Raw genomic sequence first — 20,619 nt, 5'->3', positions numbered from 1 at the left:
ATAAGATTGTCCTTCTGCACTATAAATACAAAGCTATGCTTGCCATTAGACAAGGAACTAGAAAGATCTTTGACTCACAATGGCACATATGGACTGATAGATTTAAAGTGAGCTAAAGAGATGTAATGAACTTTTCTGTTTAATATCTGTATGCATGACAGTTTTACTTATTTGCAGCTAACCCTTCTGTACTTCTTTGTACATGTTGTACTTTCCTTTTATATTGTTTGTACAATCCTGTCATTCTTAAATGTGAAACTAATAAAAAAAGAATGGGGAAATAAGCAAAAAAAAACAAAACAATAGACTGCTAAGAAAAGTAGGAATGTGTGAGAGAAATCGACAAAATCATTTAGTTAGTAGAAATCTCTAAGTAACCACCTAGGCAAGGAATCAATGGCTGTTGGCTGCTTAGGGCCGGAGGGCCGCTTGCTGTACTTGGACAATAGGACACACTGTTGGGTTTAAGCTGGAGACCTCCTTTAACTACAGTAGTTATATTTAGTTCCTAAGAACAATATCTTTCATTTGATTCATGCCAAAGTTCTCCTTTAGTGAATATAAAGTAGAAATGGCTTGCTAATTAAAGTGACTTCTGTAAACAGGTTGAGTATTTTTTACACTGGAAACAAATAGGAAGTGGATTTGTTAGTGAACTTTGCTTAGAATGCAGTTCTATAAAATTGTATTTACATTGATCTTATACACAAAGCTAACAATTACTTTCTGTCTATGCCTATATGAGCGGTTCTGCTTTACTTTGCTTCTGCCGTACTTCACAGAAGGACAAATTATTCTAGAAAATGAAAAGCAATTTCAGAATAACAATGCAAACTATTCAGGGAGCAGGAGATGGCATGGAGAACAGGTATGTTTGTTAGTTATTCAGAGAAGATTGATTGACCATTTGAGACATTTGTGAGTTGAAATGTCAGATCAAAGTGAGCACAATACGGATAGATTGGCCCAGTCCTGCTCTGTGTCCCATTGTTTCACATATATAATGAGGCTGTTATTTCAGCTGTTACCTTTAGTCCGTGGCCATTGAAAGGAAGATAATCCCTCTGCTGCAGCAGGGTGTGCTACGCGATGCAGCGATCACAGATTACTTATCATCAACCAGTCGTGCTAGAGTCAATAATAATTTCCACTCGATGACCAGTCCTATTCATGTGTAAAATTAAATCTGTTATTGTGGATAAGGGCTCAGTTTTTGCTGCTGCTTTCTCTGCATTTGTTTTCATAATACAGCCTAGAATGTATGTATGAACAAAGATTGTCTCTGGACCGCCGCACTCTGAACAAATTGTAGCCTTTTATTAAAAGAAGGACAGCACCACAAGTCACAGCAAAATAAAATAAAACCTGCCCCCTGACGCGTTTCGCACTGAAACTAGTGCTATGACTAAGCACTAGTTTCAGTACGAAACGTGTCAGGTTTTATTTTATTTTGCTGTGACTTGTAGTGCTGTCCTTCTTTTAATAAAAGGCTAAAATTTGTTCAGAGTGCGGCTGTCCAGAGACAATCTTTGTTCCTGCTTTGCTAAGTGCATTGCCTGCACCTGAGTTGTCTGCAACGGAGGATATTCATCTGGGTTCCCACCTGGAGCGGCTACTCCCTTTCCCCTTAGAATGTATGTATGTTATTCATTATTTATACTGTAGAGTTTTTGTAATAGACAGGAATTCTACTGTAATTAGACTCAGGATTCTGACTGATCTATGTAGTATCTGAAATATATCAATACCCTTGGTAACTGATGGGCTGTTTCTCTTGAACCTGCTCATAAACAGACAGATAATTCTCTTATGCCCTGTACACATGATCGGATCGTCTGATGAAAACGGACTGATGGACCGTTTTCATCGGACGAACCGATTGTGTGTGGGCCCCATCTAAAAAAAATAGAATCTGTTTTAAAATTTTCTTATGGTTAAAAAACCGATAGAAAAAAACTATTGTCTGTGGGGAAATCCATCGGTCAAGAAGCCATGCATGCTCAGAAGCATTGAACTTCATTTTTCTCAGCACGTCGTTGTGTTTTACGTCACCGCGTTGGACACGATCAGATTTTTAACCAATGGCGTGTAGGCAAGACTGATGAAAGTCAGCTTCATCGGATATCTGATGAAAAAATACATCGGTCCGTTTTCATCAGACGAAACGATTGTGTGTACAGGGCATTAAGGTGATAACAAGTTGGAAATGCTGCATGTTTGAGAATCAGTACCTTCATCTGCCTGAGGGGGTCATTATTATTATTAGCACTTGAGAAATGGCCAATTGAGGCAAGTGGTTCTCAAAGATGATCTGATTTTATCGAGCCATTTATATTCAGATTTACCACTGTACTGCATTGGACCAACTCTTTCTTGTATGAAAATTCATGGTAGATGCTTTCACCTTAAACTTTCAACTTCCATTGGAACTTTGAGAGCTAGTCAAGAGACACAGTACACAGTATGCTGAGAAATGTCTGCCCTGTCAAAGTTGTCAATGGGGCAAAGGATTCACCTTCCCATAGATACTTGCAAATGTTTAGACCTGCCTAGCTAATATGCATTTGATATGAAAACTTGAATATAGACAAAATGGTACTGTTTTTTTCTCTCCCAGTAACTGTCATACATAATTGTGAATACGATGTTATTCTCTCTTTGATGTGGTGTTTGCATAGATGTTGAGCTTGTTTTAACTAAAGGCACAGCCTATATATAATACTTATTATTTTATTAAATTGTGCATCTCCCTACTGTTCTGCTGTGTATGAGAACCTCTGTTCACTCGCCTTATGACATCAGTGTTTTCCTAGAATTTGGCCTGAGAATTTGTTCCTGCGGCATGTATTTCGACAGAGCTGTTCTGCGTTAATTTATTTATATTCGGGCTAGAAGGCCTTGATAAACAACTTGTTAAATGACCTGTCCTTGCAAAGCACTGATAATGTACAATTTCCCTAGCAAGCAGTTCTGCTGTCTGTACATGTGCTGCAACCCAAGCTGCTGGTCAGCATTTCCTCCCCTCTAAACTGATAACGCGTCCACTGCTTCCTCATCCCCCCCAGCTGCAACTAGCTTCCACAATAAGTTTCCATGACCAACACAGAGTACATTGCGTACAAATGTTCCTGCCAAAGTGCAGCTTTATGCATAATGCTGCCTTAAAGGGGTTGTAAAGGACATTTTTTTTTCATAATAAGCATCCTTTACCTGCAGACATTCCTCTTTTCACTTCCTCATTGTTCGTTTTTGCTCAGAATTGCTCTATTTCTTCTCTGTTCTGTTCACTTCCTGCTTGTCTGATTTTACTGACCACCGTGAAGGGAGGCTTTACTGCGGTGGTCAGTAATGTGCTCAACCCCTCCTGGGAACTACATCTGTGCGGCAGGACGCTCTCTACGTGTTAGAGACTTAAAGGAGGTGTGAATTACTGGGCGCGCCGCAGTTCATACTGGGAAATGTAGTTCTTACATGAACGAGCGATGCAAACCAGAAAGTGAATGAGAGAACAGAAACTAGAATGCGGGAGGTGATATAGATGAAGGAATTTAATAGGTATTTACTCGTTTTTTAACAGAATCATTACACTATTCTGTCTTGCAGACATTTATTTTAGGCAAAAAAATTTTTTCCCTTACAACTCCTTTAAGGGTGATCATAGCAGCATGCAGTGAATAATTGTCCGCCCATGACAAAGTGTGACTTCATAAATAAGATCAGGATTTGCATTATCTGTGTGCAGAAATGCTTATATTTAGTAAAAACTGAGTGAAAGTACAACTTATTATTTCGCTCATATAGATGGGTTTATTGGCTTTAGACCCTTAATCAACTTTAATAGGGCGAGATTTTGAATTATTGTTTATATGAGCAAACTGTCTTGTACTGACGCATTTTTTCCTAGTTGTCTGGCTAACCTTTGTAATATCAAATTATCCATTAGACAAGTTTGGGCACTGGTGTTTGCTGTAAACCATAGTCCTCTGGTCGCTAGAGGGTCTTTGCAGTTGTAACAACCTAGGAAAGCACTGCAAAGTGTAAATCTTCTGCAATACTGGTATTCACATTGTGACACCAAAGGTAACCTCCTAGCAGCTCTGCCCCTTTTGCAAAATGCAGTATGGCTTCACCATATTGACCAATGAAGTGCTAGTTGAAAAAGGACAGAGCGCATATAGTTGATGAAAAATTAAGAGACTGAGGGCATGTAACATGAGGCTTGTAGAGATCCTGCCATTACCCTTTACAAAGAAATGCTCCCAACTATGGACTGCTGGGGACCAAGGTTAGCAAAAAAAAAAAAATAATAACAAAAGCCTGCATGTGACCTTCAAGTTAGGCTTTTTAGAGAGTAACAAGCCTAATGCTGCGTACACACGATCAGAAATTCCGACAAGAAAAGTCTGATTTGAGCTTTTGGTCAGAAACTCCGACTGTGTGTAGGCTTCATCGGAAATTTTCTGTTGGAATTTCCGCCAAGAAAAGTTTGAGAGATGGTTCTCAAATTTTCCGACGGGAAAAGTTGTTGTCAGAAATTCCGATCGTCTGTATGCAATTCTGATGGAGAAAAATCCTACACATGCTCGGAATCAAGTTGACGCATGCTCGGAAGCATTGAACTTTTTCTTGGCTCGTCGTAGTGTTGTACGTCACCGCGTTCTTGATGGTCGGAATTTGGAGTGACCGTGTGTATGCAAGACAAGTTTGAGCCAAAATTCCGTCGGTAAAAAATACACGGTTTTCTTGTTGGAATTTCCGCTCGTTTTTACGTGGCATAAGACTCAAAATACTGTAGCCTGTAAATTTGTCCTACAAACCACAGCCACTTAAAGCATACAAAGGTTGGAGGCTGAAAAAGCCTTTCTCCACTTTTAATCAGTACACCCAAACCCGACTACTAGAACATTTGGCCAAACTACAATCCTACTCTACCAACAAAAATGCCCACACTATGCAGGTATTGCAACAATAGAATACATTAATGCCCTATAGAATAGGACTGATTTTAAAGAAAAGCTTGAAATTGTAAATAAAATGTTATCTGTCAGCAACAAATGTAATTCTTTTTAGCACATTCTACTAGACAATGTTGCAGTCCAAAAAAAATCTTCATGGAAAGGGAATATTAGTACCAGGAGAGGGGATCCGTACCCTTTTTTCTTGTTTGATTATGACAACATGTTATTTCAAATTGCTTTCCTGTCCTGTGGGCTTTTCATGCCCCGGGTCAACACTGCGAAGATTGATCGATTTTGCTTTACAATCTATAGCAGTTCAGTGCCAGGCTGAAATAATGATACAGTACCTATGGTTTCTTTGTATTTTCTTGATGTAACCTCATATACCGTGGTCCATTCAGAATACTGCAAACCCCTTGATTTGGGTTGGAATGTTACGATCAGGAATTATGTGACTGGGAGACTGAATGTTGGCTGGCGTGGTGACTCTGGGCAGCAAACTGGTTGTGTCAGCAGATGTGAGGAATTCCCGCAGCTCACAGTGCAACACAAATTACACACAAAGGACTGGGCTGCTCACAAATGTCAGTCCTCAATATTGTGAACAGACAAGGGATGGAAGACGGGGCTGAAATGCAGGTGAGAAGAGCAGCTGAGCATTTGTCTGATGGGAGCACAGATCTTAAAGCAGGTGTAGATAAATAACATTTGGGTTTTAATGACTACAGTTGTAATAACTATCTTATGTTCCCAATCCCCCCCCCCCCCCCCCGCTCATCTTCCTTCCTGAGTCAATTCCTTTGCTAACTCTTGTATCAGCAGAAAGTTATGAATGGTGCACAATATTTTTAAACTAGCTGGATGCATGAATATGCCAAACGATACTTTTTTTTACAGTCTTATTTTTTATATTTGTCATTATTTAAAAAGATTTCCAGTTGGAAAATAAGGTGAATTAACACCTTTTAATGGCAAAAAAAGGTCTAGAGCTAGATACACTGCCTTGAAACAGTATTCATACCCCTTGAAATTTTCCACATTTTGTCATGTTACAACCAAAAAGTTAAATGTATTCTATTGGGATTTTACGTGATAGACCAACACAAAGTGGCACATAATTGTGAAGTGGAAGGAAAATGATAAACAGGTTTTTAAAACTGTTTTACATATAAATATGTGAAAAGTGTGGCGTGCATTTGTATGCAGCCCCCCTAAATCAATACTTTGTAGAACCACCTTTCGCTGCAATTACAGCTGCAAGTCTTTTTGGGGATGTCTCTACCAGCTATGCACATCTAGAGAGTGAAATTGTTGCCCGTTCTTTGCAAAATAGCCCAAGCTCTGTCAGATTGGATGGCGAGTGTCTGTGAACAGCAATTTTCAAGTCTTGCCACAGATTCTCAATTGGAATTAGGTCTGAACTTTGGGCCATTCTAAAATATGAATATGATTTGATCTAAACCATTCCATTGTAGATCTGGTTGTATGTTTAGGGTCTTTGTGCTGCTGGATGGTGAACTTCCGCCCAGTCTCGTCTTTTGCACACTAAGGCCTCGTACACACGACCGGACATGTCCGCTGAAACTGGTCCGCGGACCAGTTTCAGGGGACAGATCCGATCGTGTGTACAGGCTAGCGGACAGATTTCCAGCGGACAAATGTTTCTTAGCATGCTAAGAAACATGTCCGCTGGAAAGCTGTCGGGCGGACATGTCAGTACACCTAACCAGCGGACAGATATCTCCCGCATGCGTCGAATGGATTCGACGCATGCGTGGAAGTATTTTACTTCCTGGTTTGGTGACGTGGCGGCGTCAACGTCACCGGGCTGTCTGTCCGCGGGGATTTCGGTTTGATGGTGTGTACAGCCATCAGACCGAAATCTCCGAGTGGACATGTCCGATGAAAACGGTCCGGCGGACCGTTTTCATCGGACTGTCCGCTCATCTGTACGAGGCCTAACAGGTTTTCTTCTAAGATTGCTCTGTATTTGGCTCCATCCATCTTCCCATTAACTCTGACCAGCTTCCCTGTCCCTGCTAAAGAAAAGCATCCCCACAACATGATGCTGCTACCACCTTGTTTTTTACGGTGGGGATGGTGCGATCAGGGCGATGTGCAGTGTTACTTTTCCGTGACACCTAGCATTTTCTTTTAGGCCAAAAGGTTACATTTTGGTCTCATCTGACCAGAGCACCTTTTTCCACATGTTTGCCGTGTCCCCCACATGGCTTCTGGCAAATGGGACTTCTTATGGCTTTCTTTCAACAATGGCTTTCTTCTTGCCACTCTTCCATAAAGGGCAGATTTGTTGAGTGCACAACTAATAGTTGTCCTGGGGACAGATTCTCCCACCTGAGCTGTGGATCTTGGCAGCTCCTCCAGAGTTACCATGGGCCTCTTGGCTGCGTCTCTGAATAATGCTCTCCTTGCCTGGCCTGTCAGTTTAGGTGGACGGCCATGTCTTGGTAGGTTTGCATTTGTGCCATACTCTTTCCATTTTTGGATGATGGATTGAACAGTGTTCCATGAGATGGTCAAAGTTTGGATTTTTTTTTTTTTATAACCTAACCTTGCTTTAACCTTCACCACAACTTTATCCCTGACCTGTCGGGTGTGTCCTTTGGCCTTCATGATGCTGTTTGTTCACTAAAGTTCTCTAACAAACCTCTGAGGAATTCACAGAACAGCTCTGTTTATACTGAGATTAAAGTACACACATGTGGACTTTATTTAATAATTAGGGGACTTCTGAAGGCAATTGGTTCCACTAGATGTTAGTTAGGGGTATCGGAGTAATGGGGGCTGAATACAAATGCACACCACACTTTTCACATATTTGTAAGAAATGTTTCCCTTCCACTTCATAAGTTGGTCGATCACATAAAATCCCAATAAAATGCATTTACGATTTTGGTTGTAACATGACAACAAATTTCAAGGGGTCTGAATACTTTTTCAAGGCACTGTAGATAGAATGAAAAAACAAGGCACAGAGAAATGAAATTACTTCACAATAGATGTTTTTTTCCAAATTTTATAGAGCAAATATGGGAGCCCTGAAAATCATGGGGATCTGGTATGCAATAATAACCATCTCCTGTGGTCATAGGCTTTCACCATTCCATTCCCATCTCCTGCACCTCACTATTTGGCCAGTGGAGAGGAATAAAAAATGGTGTGCCAAGTCCGATGAGTCGGAGTCGGTAACATATTGCAGCACCCTGGCTTTCACTTCTCTCTACTGTATAGCAAATCAGTAGCAATGTGCAGCCATTTTCTACATTGTTAGTGGCAGTGTTAAATCCTTGTGCCCACAAATTTGTTTTAAGAGATTATACAATATCATACAGATGGGGCAGATAATAGAGTTCTATAGGTAAATGGGGCACTAAGTTAAAGCGGAGGTCCGCCCACCACTGCATAAATTAAAAGCCAGTGGCTACACATACTGCAGCTGCTGGCTTTTAATAATAGGACACTTACCTGTCCTTGAGTCCAGCGATGTCGGCACCGCAGCTGATGTTTCCATAAGCTGCCAGAGTGCTGCCGCCGCCATTGCAGGTAAGGGAACCCAGCAGTGTAGCCTGATGGCTTCCTGCCGGAAAACCCTACTGCACATGAACGAGGCTCCGCTCCTCTCCTACTGGCCCGGAGGCAGGGGAGGGAGGAGGAGGGAGCTGAGCGGTGATGTCAACGACTGTGGCTCCCAGAAGTGGGAACAGGATACCTATCAAAGACAGGTATCCGCTCTCCCCTCCCCCTGAAAGGTGCCAAATGTGGCACCAGAGGGTTAGAGGAGACAAATGAGCAGAAGTTCCATTTGGGTGGAACGCCAGGTTAATTTTCTAGTCAGTATGGAGGTGTCTCAGAATGGCATTGCTCTTCTATGTTATAAGCCATTTAAAACAAAATACGCTTGTCAGATTATTAACATGAAGTCAGCCAATTTTTTTACATTATTTTAATTTGTGAAAATCTGGATATCTGTGTCCTAGATTGCAGTAGGTCACATAGATGTGTGTTCAAGGTTTATTAGACTTCTTGGAGGTAGGGACAGCTGGTGTCTGTTGTGTTTTTTCTTATGGTATAGGACATGGGTCTTCAAACTATGGCCCTCCAGTTGTTCAGGAACTATAATTCCCATCATGCCTAGTCATGTCTGTGAATGTCAGAGTTTTACAATGCCTCTTGGGATGTGTAGTTCCGCAACAGCTGGAGGGCCGTAGTTTGAGGATCCCTGGTATAGAAGGAAAAGATAAATACCACCTCACACATCATGCTTTAATATGAGCTTTCCTGGCAGCAGTAAAACTGCATAGGTAGGGTTAATGCATGTATTATAGCGAGCATTTGTGAGAAACGCTCATGATGAAAAAAGGGCAATGAACCTTTTATCACACTCGTGCCACAATAGCAAATTGAGATTAAATCAGATTCATCCTCATCTGCCTTGTTATTTTCAACCATCATATACTTGCACAGTGGTGGTGCTAATGCCAGCATATACAGATAAGGAATTTAGTAAAAAAAAAACATCATTTGCAGGGTGTTAAACGCATGTAATATGGCAGGTCTTCCATAGAGTCAAAATATTAAATATTTTGCTGTAGGAGGAGGCAGTTTATTCACCGAAGAGCTGGAGAGCGGTACAATAATTTCAGGACCAAAATCGGTATCCCCGAGCCAGATTCAGGACCGCCTCGCAGTGTCCACAGGCACAAGTTACTTACCTTGTCCCTGGATCCTGCGATGCCTGCTTTGTGATCGAGCGGTGTCCTCCTCGCTCGATTCACAGTGCCGAGTGCTGCCGAGCTCCCTTCCCTGCGACGTTACGACGCACGGGGGCGGAGATCGGCACCAAATTAAAAAAAGTAAATAAACACAATACATACAGTATACTGTAATCTTATAGATTACAGTACTGTGTGAAACATATACACACACCCCCTTTGTCCCTAGTGGTCTGTCCAGTGTCCTACATGCACTTTTATAAAAATAAAAACTGTTCTTTCTGCCTGGAAACTGGAGATTGTCCATAGCAACCAAAAAGTGTTCCTTTATGTCAAAAGTGGTTTTAGACCAGCTAGAAAACTGCGATAATTAATTAGAATCACTTGCAGAACTGAGCGATAGCGATATGTGGGAAAATACGTCATAAAAAAATTTAAAGTAATAATTTTTATTATATTATTTGTTATAATTATTTATATGTATTTATTATATTATAATTTATGATTTTGTGTTTCAAATTTGATCATACCCGGGATGTCTACTAGACTCTTGTTTGGACAGATTTAAGTGAGTTATTCCTAAGAATTGCAGGCCTACAATATAAAACGCCAAATTTCCATGCAAAATAATGGTACCGCTTTCAGCACCTAAAATCTGAAATAATCATACCGCCAGGGAGGTTAAGTTTGGTAAGGTGCTCTTTGGCAAACTTCATGTATGCAGCATTGTTTTTTGGAGAGCAGCAGCTTCCTCCGTGGTGTGCTGTCATTTTCACCCTGCTTCTTCAAAGACATACATATGGTAGACTTGTGAATGTTTGCCTGTTCCAGGTATGTCTTCAAGCCTTTAGTTGTTACTCATGGGTTCTTCTTTACCTCATTGTGGATTCTGCGTTTGTGCCTTGGGAGTCAATCTGGCAAGGCACCTACTTCTAAGAAATGTAGCCACAGTACTAAACTGTTAACGTTTCTAGACAGTTTGTCTACCTGTTGACTAATGGATGCCTAAACAGTTTGAGATTGCTTTGTATCCCTTTCCAGCCTTATGCAGGTCAGCTACTCTTCAATGTATGTCTTCAGAGAGTCCCTTTTTTTGTGAAGCATGGTTCACGTTAGCTGATGCTTCTTATTAATAACAATCCTAAAATGTTTAAGTGCCATTTATTAACCAAAGTAAAACTAAACCACACCTTCAAACTCATTTCATTAATTGGACTGCGGGTATGCAAAATACTGACTCTAGTTGGCTTCTGTTTAAGTAATTGGTCTATGGGTTCACTAACTTTTTCATGCAGCACTGTGAATGTTTAATGGGTGAATTTAAAAAAAGACATGAGGAATTGCAGTTGTTTGTGTATTGTCAGCTTAAAGCGGTAGTTCCCCCCCCCCCCCCCGACACATTTTACCATCGAGACAGGCATTGTAGCGCGAGCTACAGTATGCCTGTCCCGATTTTTTTAACCCCGTACTCACCTTGTACTCGGACATCGTAGATTTCGGCTCCCGCGGGGAATGGGCGTGCCTATGGAGAGGGAGGATGATTGACGGCCGGCCCTGGCACGTCACTCTCCCCGAAGACAGCCGGAGTAGGTCTCGGCTCTTCACGGCGCCTGCGCACAGGCTATGCGCACGCGTCGTGAAGACCAAGCCTATTTCGGCTATTTCCGGAGAAGCGTGACGCGCCAGAGCCGGCCGTCAATCATCCTCCGTCTCCATAGGCACGCCCATTCCCCGGTATCTTCGATGGACGACTACAAGGTGAGTACGGGGGTAAAAAATTCGGGACAGGCATACTGTAGCTCGCGCTACAATGCCTGATTTTAAGGTAAAAGAAAAAAAAAAAAATTTTTTCGTCGATAGGGTGAACCCCCGCTTTAAGCATATTGTGTTTGTTGTGAATTAGATGTGGCTCATATCACATTTTTGTAGCAAATTATATAAAAAAAATATACACACACATACATATTGCTTCTCAGCCAGTAGTTTACAGCATTCCCCTGAAGATACTGTGCAATAGATCTTCTGTGTCTTTCTACAGTATAGGGCAGGGGTGTCCAAACTTTTTTCAAAGAGGGACAGATTTGATGAAGTGAACATGCGTGAGGGCCGACTATTTTACCTGCCATTTTTTGAACCATTAAAATTAAATGCAAATGAACGAATACACTGCCCAACGAGAATTCTCTTGCCTTTGTGGGTGAAGAGTCTAAGGATGAGCTCGGGGGTGTTATTTGTATATACCATATTTATCAGCGTATAACACACACAGGCGTATAACATGCACCTTCACTTTGAGAGGGAAGTTTCAGGAATTTTTTTTTTTTTTTAATAATGAACTGTGATGCAAAATAAGGGTCAGTGTCCATCAATGCAGCCTCGCCATTGCCATAAATGCAGCCTCACAAGTGCCATTAATGCAGCCTCACCATTAACATGAATGCATCCTCTGAATGCAGCCTCACTATCGCCATCTACAGCCTCGGACGTGGCAGGGAGGGGGTGGGACGAGCGCCAACGGATTACATACAAAAGAATCTCCTGTTTACTTGGGGCCTTCCTATTACAGAGGCCGCCAAGTAAACAGGAGATTCTCCTGTATGTAATCTGACAGCACTCGTCCTGCCCCCCTCCCAGTCCCCTCCGAGGCTGCCAGAACAATAAATACGGTATATATCTTTTGTGCCACGCGGTGCTCTGGGATTCATTTGGGGTCACAAAAGATATATATATATCCAAATTACCAGTGGGGCTACATTAAACCAAAACGCGGGCCCCCGGGCTGTACTTTGGACATGCCTGCTATAGGGAGTACATTCACTGACAGGAAAGGAGGGTAAATCATCCAAAACAGGACAGAGTGACAGGTTTTCTTGAAAATACATCCTCCCTCTGATATTACAAACCACCTGCACTCCTCTACTGTTCTTTTTTCTGGCGCTTTGTTGTGTATAGGATGCCATGTGACCTTTTTTCCTTGATTAAACCGCCAATCAACATGCCTCTGTTACATGGGGACAATTGTCCTTTTTAGAGAAATGTCTCTTTACTTCTTATCAGGACAAGAAATGAAGGGAGATTTTTACAACCAGTACACTGATTTAAAGAAAAAAAAGGGTCCTAAAATGTAGTGGGCTAGATTCGGGTACAATTGCGCTTTTTTTACGGAGGCGCAGGGCAACGTTTTTGCCCTGCGCCCCGCAAATTTACTGCGCTGCCCTTGATTCACGGAGCAGTAGCTCCGTAAATTGCGTGGGCGCGCCGGCAAAATGCCCGGCGTAAGCGCACGCAATTTAAATGATGCCGTAGGGGCGGGAATCATTTAAATTAGGCGCGTTCCCGCGCCGATCGTAGAGCGCATGCTCCGTCGGGAAACTTTCCCGACGTGCATTGCGGCAAATGACGTCGCAAGGACGTCATTTGCTTCAAAGTGAACGTGAATGGCGTCCAGCGCCATTCACGAATCACTTACACAAACTACGTAAATTTGAAATTTCGCGACGCGGGAACGACGGGTATACGTAACATTGGCTGCCCCTGTTAATAGCAGGGGCAGCCTTACGCAAAAAACGCCGTACGGAAACGACGTAAACTGCGTACGCAGGGCTCGCGTAACGTTGTGAATCGGCGTTCGTATGCAATTTGCATACTATACGCTGAGCACAACGGGAACGCCACCTAGCGGCCATCGCAAGAATGCAGCCTAAGATATGCGGGCATAAGAGCCTTATGCCGCGCATATCTTAGGCTGCAGTCGGCGTAACGAGGTTCCTGAATCAGGAGCATTCGTTACGCCGGGGCAAGTAAGCAATTGCGCTGTGTAACTATGGTTACACAGGCGCAATTTATTCTTGAATCCAGGCCAGTGTTTTTATCCTGTCTTGCTTTACTATCCTTGTGACAACCACACCCCATTTTTGTACAGGTGTCACAAGGACAGGAAGTTAGGGAAAATCTCCTTTGTGTAGTCACAGACAAAAAAAAAACCTGATGGACTTTTAATGCTTCCTAAAACTTGGGGGGGGGGGGAATCGTCTGGACTTCATTATTGATCTGTACTTGATTTGGGCCCTTCCGGAGAGTCCAGTGAATTTCTAATACAGCAACTTTTTTTTTTTTTTTTTTTTAATTCCTTTATTTTCAAATAGAAAAGACAGGTCGACCGGTACAAAATACATACAGCGTCAGCATCTAGTTTAAGTCACACAAAAAGATAAAAAGGGGGGTGGCCAAACTAAATCGACATAAACACTCCAGTAGTGTACTGTTAACAAGGCATAAATGGCAGGTCAAAGATACCGGAGCCGAATATAAGGCCATAGAGGCAACCAAACAGATGATTATATGACCAATAACCTCTATAAATGCAGATGGTACTATACTATACAGTAACATTTTCTAATACAGCAACTTTTAACCAACAACAATATATTTTCTTTGGCACAAGCGGTGCAAGGCATCATCAATAGTGTCAAGAAGGCCAACTGTGGTTCTCAGTAATAAATATGTTTTGGAGCTATTACAGGCTCTGATTAGCGATGAGCATATTGAGTTTGAAAACCAGGCAAAGCAGAAAATCTGCAAATTTGTTTATTTTCTTAATCATCTGCACACAGATTTGTCCAGTCTGCATAGAATGATAAAATCCATGAATCACGACTGCCATGTTTCCTAAAATTGTCAGACAACTTCCATTATTCAGGAGAATCAGAAAGTGATGAATCAGTAGTTCTCCTGACTTAAAAATGTAATCGTAAAGAAACTGGAAATATTTAGACATATTTTTTTAAAGGAGAATTTCAAATCTTAAATACAGAAAATTTGCAGAGGCGGGAGGCAGTCCAATATTTTAAACGTATTTATCCCATGCTCAGAAGGTTTGCAAAGATAGCTCACATACAGATAGCTGCAGCCCTGCCATTTAAGCCTCCATTAATAAGGATGATTATCAATGCAAATTTTTTAATTAATGTTCTAAAGGCGCCCACTTTTTCCTGGTCTCTGGACACTGATATTACATATTTATAAGTGTAGTTGTTACATATTCATGAGCATGGTTTAGCAGAAAAAATGAACATATTTTTTGATAGATAGGAGAAATGTATCAAGCGGCTACAGAAGTCCCATGTTTTATGCATGTCAGAGTGATAGATCAGTGGAGTCCAATCCACCTCTAGATCCCTGGATACTAAATGACATTTATGTAAATCTTTGTCTTGCATTGTTTAATTATTATTGTACAAACAGTCATTTTTCAACACAACATAATGTCAGATGTGAATTCTGCTGTAGCTATTGTCATCAGTGATGACTCAGAGCAATCGTTAATCTAATGGCTGAAAAAAAATACGCAATCATGATTATTTCTGTTTGTGATTTTCATTTTAATTAAATACAATTTAATTACATCAAGGGCAACTCCACCGAGATTAGCATAGAATGTTACTTTAGCAAGGTCTGATTTCCCCAGAATAACCTGAGCCTGGGAACATTTTAAACATTGTTAGCTAGATTCACATAGGGTGTCCTAACTTTGCGGCGGCGTAGCTTAGCGTGTTTAGACTACGCCGCCGTAAGTTAGCGAGGCAAGTACATGATTCACATAGTACTTGCCTGCTAAGTTACGGCGGCGTAGCCTAAAGTGGGCGGGCGTAAGGGCGCCTAATTCAAAATAGGCTGAGGGGGCGTGTTCTATGTTAATTTGTGTTGACCTTACGTTATTGACGTTTTTTTGGAACGGCGCATGCGCCGTCCACCTACATTTCCCAGTGTGCATTACGGCAACGTACGCCGCACGGGCCTATTGATTTCGACGTGGACGTAAATGACGTAAATCCCTATTCACGGACGACTTAGGCAAACAACGTAAAATTTTCGAAGCGGGAACGGCGGCCATACTTTAACATTGGCTACGCCACCTAGGGGGCATCTTTAACTTTAGACGGCCTATCTCTTACGGAAAGGGCGTATCTGTACTGCGTCGGACGGGCGTACGTTCGTGAATAGGCGTATCTAGTGATTTACATATTCTACGCCGACCGCAATAGAAGCGCCCCCTAGCGGCAAGCCTAAATATTGCACCCTAAGATAGGATGGCGCAAGCCGTCGTATCTTACATAGGTTTAAGTGTATCTCTGTTTGAGAATACACTTAAACTTAGGTCGGCGCAGATTCTGAGTTAGGTCGGCGTATCTACTGATACGCCGACCTAACTCTACCTGAATCTAGCTATGTGAGGGTAGAAATAGGGGAGGTGCCATGCTGACTTTTTTTTGTTTTTTAAAGTGACTCTGATAGCTAAATGCACATGTGAAATACATGTATTTTTACGGTTGTACCTACTAAAGAATGTTTTATTCTGTTCCCCCAGTCTTGTTATTTATTTAATCTGCCTGACTGCTCTGCCTTCATTTTATTAAGAATCATTCCATGAGAAAAGTATATAACACTCTTAAGCCTCGTACACACGGCCGAGGAACTCGACGTGCCAAACACATCGAGTTCCTCGGCCAGTTCAGCACTGAAGCCGCCGAGGAGCTCGGCGGGACGAGAGCTCCCATAGAACAACGAGGAAATAGAGAACATGTTCTCTATTTCCTCGTCGAGCTCCTCGTCGGCTTCCTCGGCTGAAAGTGTACACACGACCAGTTTCCTCGGCAGAATTCAGCCAGAAACTCGGTCGGAAGCTGAATTCTGCCGAGGAAACTGGTCGTGTGTACGGGGCCTGATAATGAGTAGAATGATACATTTTCGCTAAGTGAGAAAAACACAAATTCTGGTTTATTTACAGGTGATATAATTAAACCCTTTAGCATTTTACATGAGTATTTGAGGGTAACTTGCTGAGTCCTTTGTTGGTGTCTGATATTTGGCCATCGGCTTTTTAAAGTACTATCATACTGTATTTCCTGAATTATGAATTACTCCTTGAGTAACTATGGGCTATATTGGAGGGAATCCTGTTTGTCAATGCTTTAGGCTTCAGGATGAAAGTATTGTTTTGATAGAGAATAAAAAAGCAAAAGGGTTAGGAGTAAGTTAGAGAGAGACCTTGTAGGGAAATCGGGGTTAGGGGGTAGGGGATGAATCACGGAATCAGAATCCTTGTTCGCCACATGCTTCCATTTTATATAATCAGCAGGGATCCATCCTGACTTCACTGCTTTAGGGATCACCTCCTGGCTAATTGGACAGGTGATGATGATGGGTCATTGTCCAGGTAGCAGCAGTGGAAGGGCCAGCAGGCTGCCAAGATTCTGTGGCAAGTAAAAGGCCAAAAATGAATGCTGAATTGAAGTCAGGAATGCTTTTCTCTGTCCGATGCTCGCTTCTTCCAGGTGGCATTTTTCGTCTGTCTTTATTGCCCAATGTGGGATGTCATCACTCTTGTGCATGTGTGGGAGTCTTTCACCCCTGCACAATGTGCATGTGCAGCTCAGCTTACCTTCTGCAGAACACTGCAAACAGGCAAGTGCCTTAAAGAGTCCCCAATGATCCAATATCTACAGAGGTGAATGAGGGCTTGTTTTAAAGTGCCTTTATTGCCTTTTCAGAATATATAATTAGTGTTTACAGGTTCACGCTAAGTTAAAGTGGGCCTGTGTAGACCAGATTCAATGGGCACATACAGAGTGCATTGACTGAGATTCATTCAGAATTCATTACAGATGCAGTTGACCTATAATTAAGCTGCTTCAGCTGCTCTAGATCTCATGCACACTTGTGTATGTCTATCATGTGCTGTTATGTGTGTTCCGATATCACCCATTTGAATGCAGTTCCTGCAGGAAGTAAGATGTTGACATTCAATAAAATTATTATACAATCCCAGCAATTTAAATTGGACAATAGGGAGTAACTGGGTTTTGGAGCAGAATAATCGTCTCCTACAGTCACTCTGAATGACTGAAGGTGGGGGTCATTGTTCTTCTGCACTGCTGCTGCTTAGTGAATGACCCATTCAGGGCTAGATGTAAACATAAATAAAAGATGAACCTTGGCCTTCAGACATTTTAGATGAATGACTTTGTCTACATTTCCAGGAAGCCCATAGGCATCTCAGACGTGTGCATGTAAGGTGGTACTCCATACCATTTTTTACACAGGCTCTTTCTGCCAGCAAGATCCTGCATACATGCCAAAATAGTTTACAGTCATATGCATGATCCCATAAAGTCTGTTTCTAAAGAAGCAGCTTCTTGCACTCACACATTGGCACAGCTTAAATAATGGTTGATCCTCCAGTCTATGGAACCTGATTATTTTCCAGTGACATTGAAAGTTGGAAGACTAACAGGATTATTATTATTTGTATACAGAATTTATATAGCGCCAACAGTTTGTGCAGAGCTTAACAAATGAAGGCAGACTACAGTTACAATACAATTTGGTACAGGAGGAATTAGAGGGCACTGTTTGTTAGGATCGATCTCTTCTTCTTTAAAGCTGCTTATTTGACAAGGAAACATCTGCAGTTGTATCATATCCTTTCCATTGTATCCATTCATAACCATATTGTATAAAGTTGCATTATTGGGCATCAGAGTCAAAGCGGGAAATGCTCTGTAATTCTTTTGAACATAAAATAATGCCATTGATATGTAAGATACCTGGTAATACTGGCACATATGCTTTAAATATATACTGTCAAATGAACCCTTTATAAAGATACTCACTCCTTTACTATCATCACATGTATTAATAACCTTGGGGATACTGAAGTAAAGTTAGTTAATTGGGTTGAACCTTTTTTCATGATTCTTCATTGTCCTCCAGGAAGGTTGTACTCATCAAATTTTAAAGTAGACCTCTACTAAAAATCTAATGTTTGGCTTATAAGTAGAATTTTATTGTAAAATTTAAATTTCCTTTGTATTTAGTTCCTGATTCGAATCAACAGATCATTTCTGCACAGTAGCTTGATACTTTTACTGGAGACTATTAGGAGTCATACATCATGAGAGGTATATCCGCTCCTCTCTGTCCTCTGATCACTGAATTACAATAAGGGTGTCATTAGGGGGCAGTCTAGGAACAGGTAAAACTGCCTGGTGATTGGATGTACCTCCTATACCCCCGCTTTAAGTCCAGATATTGGCATCATCGTTTTGGGATGTCCAATTTCAGTTTTGATGTTTTCCTTGTTTTGCTTTCCAAACATTTTGTGTGTTTCAGTAACTGTGAGCTAAAGCTGCTGGAAAAAGGTAAAACTTTTTTGTCCATTTGAGTGTATTCCAAATCTGGGAAACTTAAGAACCCGAACACTGAGTTTATGGGATTCTAAAATATAAATTTTGGTCAATCTTTTACTAATACCAGTGGGTGCACCAGTAGTAAGCCACCTATTTAGGTCACACAGGACAAACCTTTATTGCAGCCCCTCTCCTTTTCTCATGTTGGTAGGCACAGACACAGCCCTGTGTAGATTTCCAGTGGCCGCGCAGCAGATATTTAAACAAGCAATAAGCTTGTTTTAAAACGAGCCCTTTACAGACATCTGTAGCTGCAGGCACGGTGGAGTAATCAATCTTTAAATTTCACATCATAAGCACTTAAATATGTTTAAAGGCAGAACTTGTTTTCCCCTTTTAGACCAGAGTAGGAAAGAAGGAACACAATCCAAAATGAAAGAAATTGCCCATTAGACAGTTGCCAAGATACCCCTACTAGATTTCCCCTCTATTTCTGTTTTTGTCACAATTCAGAATTTTAAATGTTCATTTATTTTTGGTCCCAGTGACAATAGTCACCTGGACAAATAGAGAGAGTAAATCTCCCTAATGGGGACACAGATGACAATAAAACGGTGTGTGACACGTGTGTCTCTGCTCCAGCTCTGCTCACCCTGTTCCCCCTATATTTTCTTCTGCTTTTTATTATTTACATTAGAAATTGGAAGGCTGCCAAGTTACTACTGGGAGGTGGAAGGCAGGGTGAGTTGAGCTGCTGAATGAACAACCTCCATGCTTCTAAAGTGAACTTTGAGGAAAAATTGATCCACGGTGGTGGCAGCTACAGAGATCAGTGAGGTGTTTTATTGTTTTATTTAAAGCAGAGTTAAACCCAAAACTAAAAACGTAATATATTGAATTGTTTTTAGTTTTTCCCACCTCACCTGATTATCTGGCTAGTAACATTCCTCCTGTATTAGGAGGAATGTACACTCTCGATGAAGGAGCAGCAGAGACCTCTTTGGAAAGCAGAATTGTCAGTCTTGAGGGAGGGTAATGTTAGTTGCACCAGCAGATTTAGATACACTAGAAAAAGTTAGCTGGAGTTTGGTTTCAATTTGTCAAACTGTCACTTTGTTCCTTTTGGGATAAAGGTTTTACATCAATAAACGCTGAGCATTAAGAGCACCCTGATTTGCTTCAACCCTCTGGCTGCATGCACACTAGCATTTTTTTAAGCTCCTAGAAGCTGTTATTGGCTTTTTTAAGCTAGAAGCTAAATCGTGTTATTCTATGTCCATGCACACTACTTTAGGCCATTAGCATTTGTAAGCTTCAGCATCTAGGAGCAGAAAAAAAATTTTTTGTCAAGTTTCTTGGATTTTCTTAACCGCTTGCCTACTGCTGCATGAACATTTACGTTGGCAGAATGGCGCTGCAGCGCATGCACGCCACTGCCGCGAGCACCGTGACTGTGCCCACAGGACCCGTTGACTCAATTTCTGCCAGTGTCTTGCGATCGTTTCACGGAGCTGCAGAACCTAAAGTCTACCTATGTCTACAATGGTGCACTCACTACAATAGAAAAATATATATACCTGAGATTACAAAGAACCAAAAAAATACACACTATGGGGCAGATCCACGTAGTGCGGCGCATTCCTCCGTCGGGCGTAGCGTATCTCTGATACACTATGCCGCCATAACTTACAGCTTTTTTTTTGTATCCTCAAAGAATTTGCGCGGTAAGTTAGGGCGGCG

The 20,619-nt window shown here is 41.6% G+C and overlaps 1 protein-coding gene across 10 annotated transcripts in view; it reads left to right on the top strand.

The window, feature by feature from the left end:
• The window catches only part of IQSEC1 (IQ motif and Sec7 domain ArfGEF 1), a 439,647-nt gene that overhangs the window by 243,937 nt on the left and 175,091 nt on the right, over window positions 1-20,619 (top strand). The window contains exon 2 of one of the 10 annotated variants that reach the window (XM_040359362.1): window positions 783-868. The exons of the other annotated variants lie outside the window; for them this stretch is intronic. Coding sequence (XP_040215296.1) covers window positions 804-868 — 65 coding nt within the window. The 5' untranslated portion in view covers window positions 783-803. The remainder of the gene's footprint in view (window positions 1-782; window positions 869-20,619) is intronic. 10 annotated transcript variants of the gene reach the window in all.

This window comes from Rana temporaria, chromosome 7 (genome assembly GCF_905171775.1).
Source record: "Rana temporaria chromosome 7, aRanTem1.1, whole genome shotgun sequence".
Classification (NCBI taxonomy): domain Eukaryota; kingdom Metazoa; phylum Chordata; class Amphibia; order Anura; family Ranidae; genus Rana; species Rana temporaria.
The sequence above is the reverse complement of the archived record's forward strand: the minus strand, read 5'-3'. Positions and strand labels throughout refer to the sequence as shown.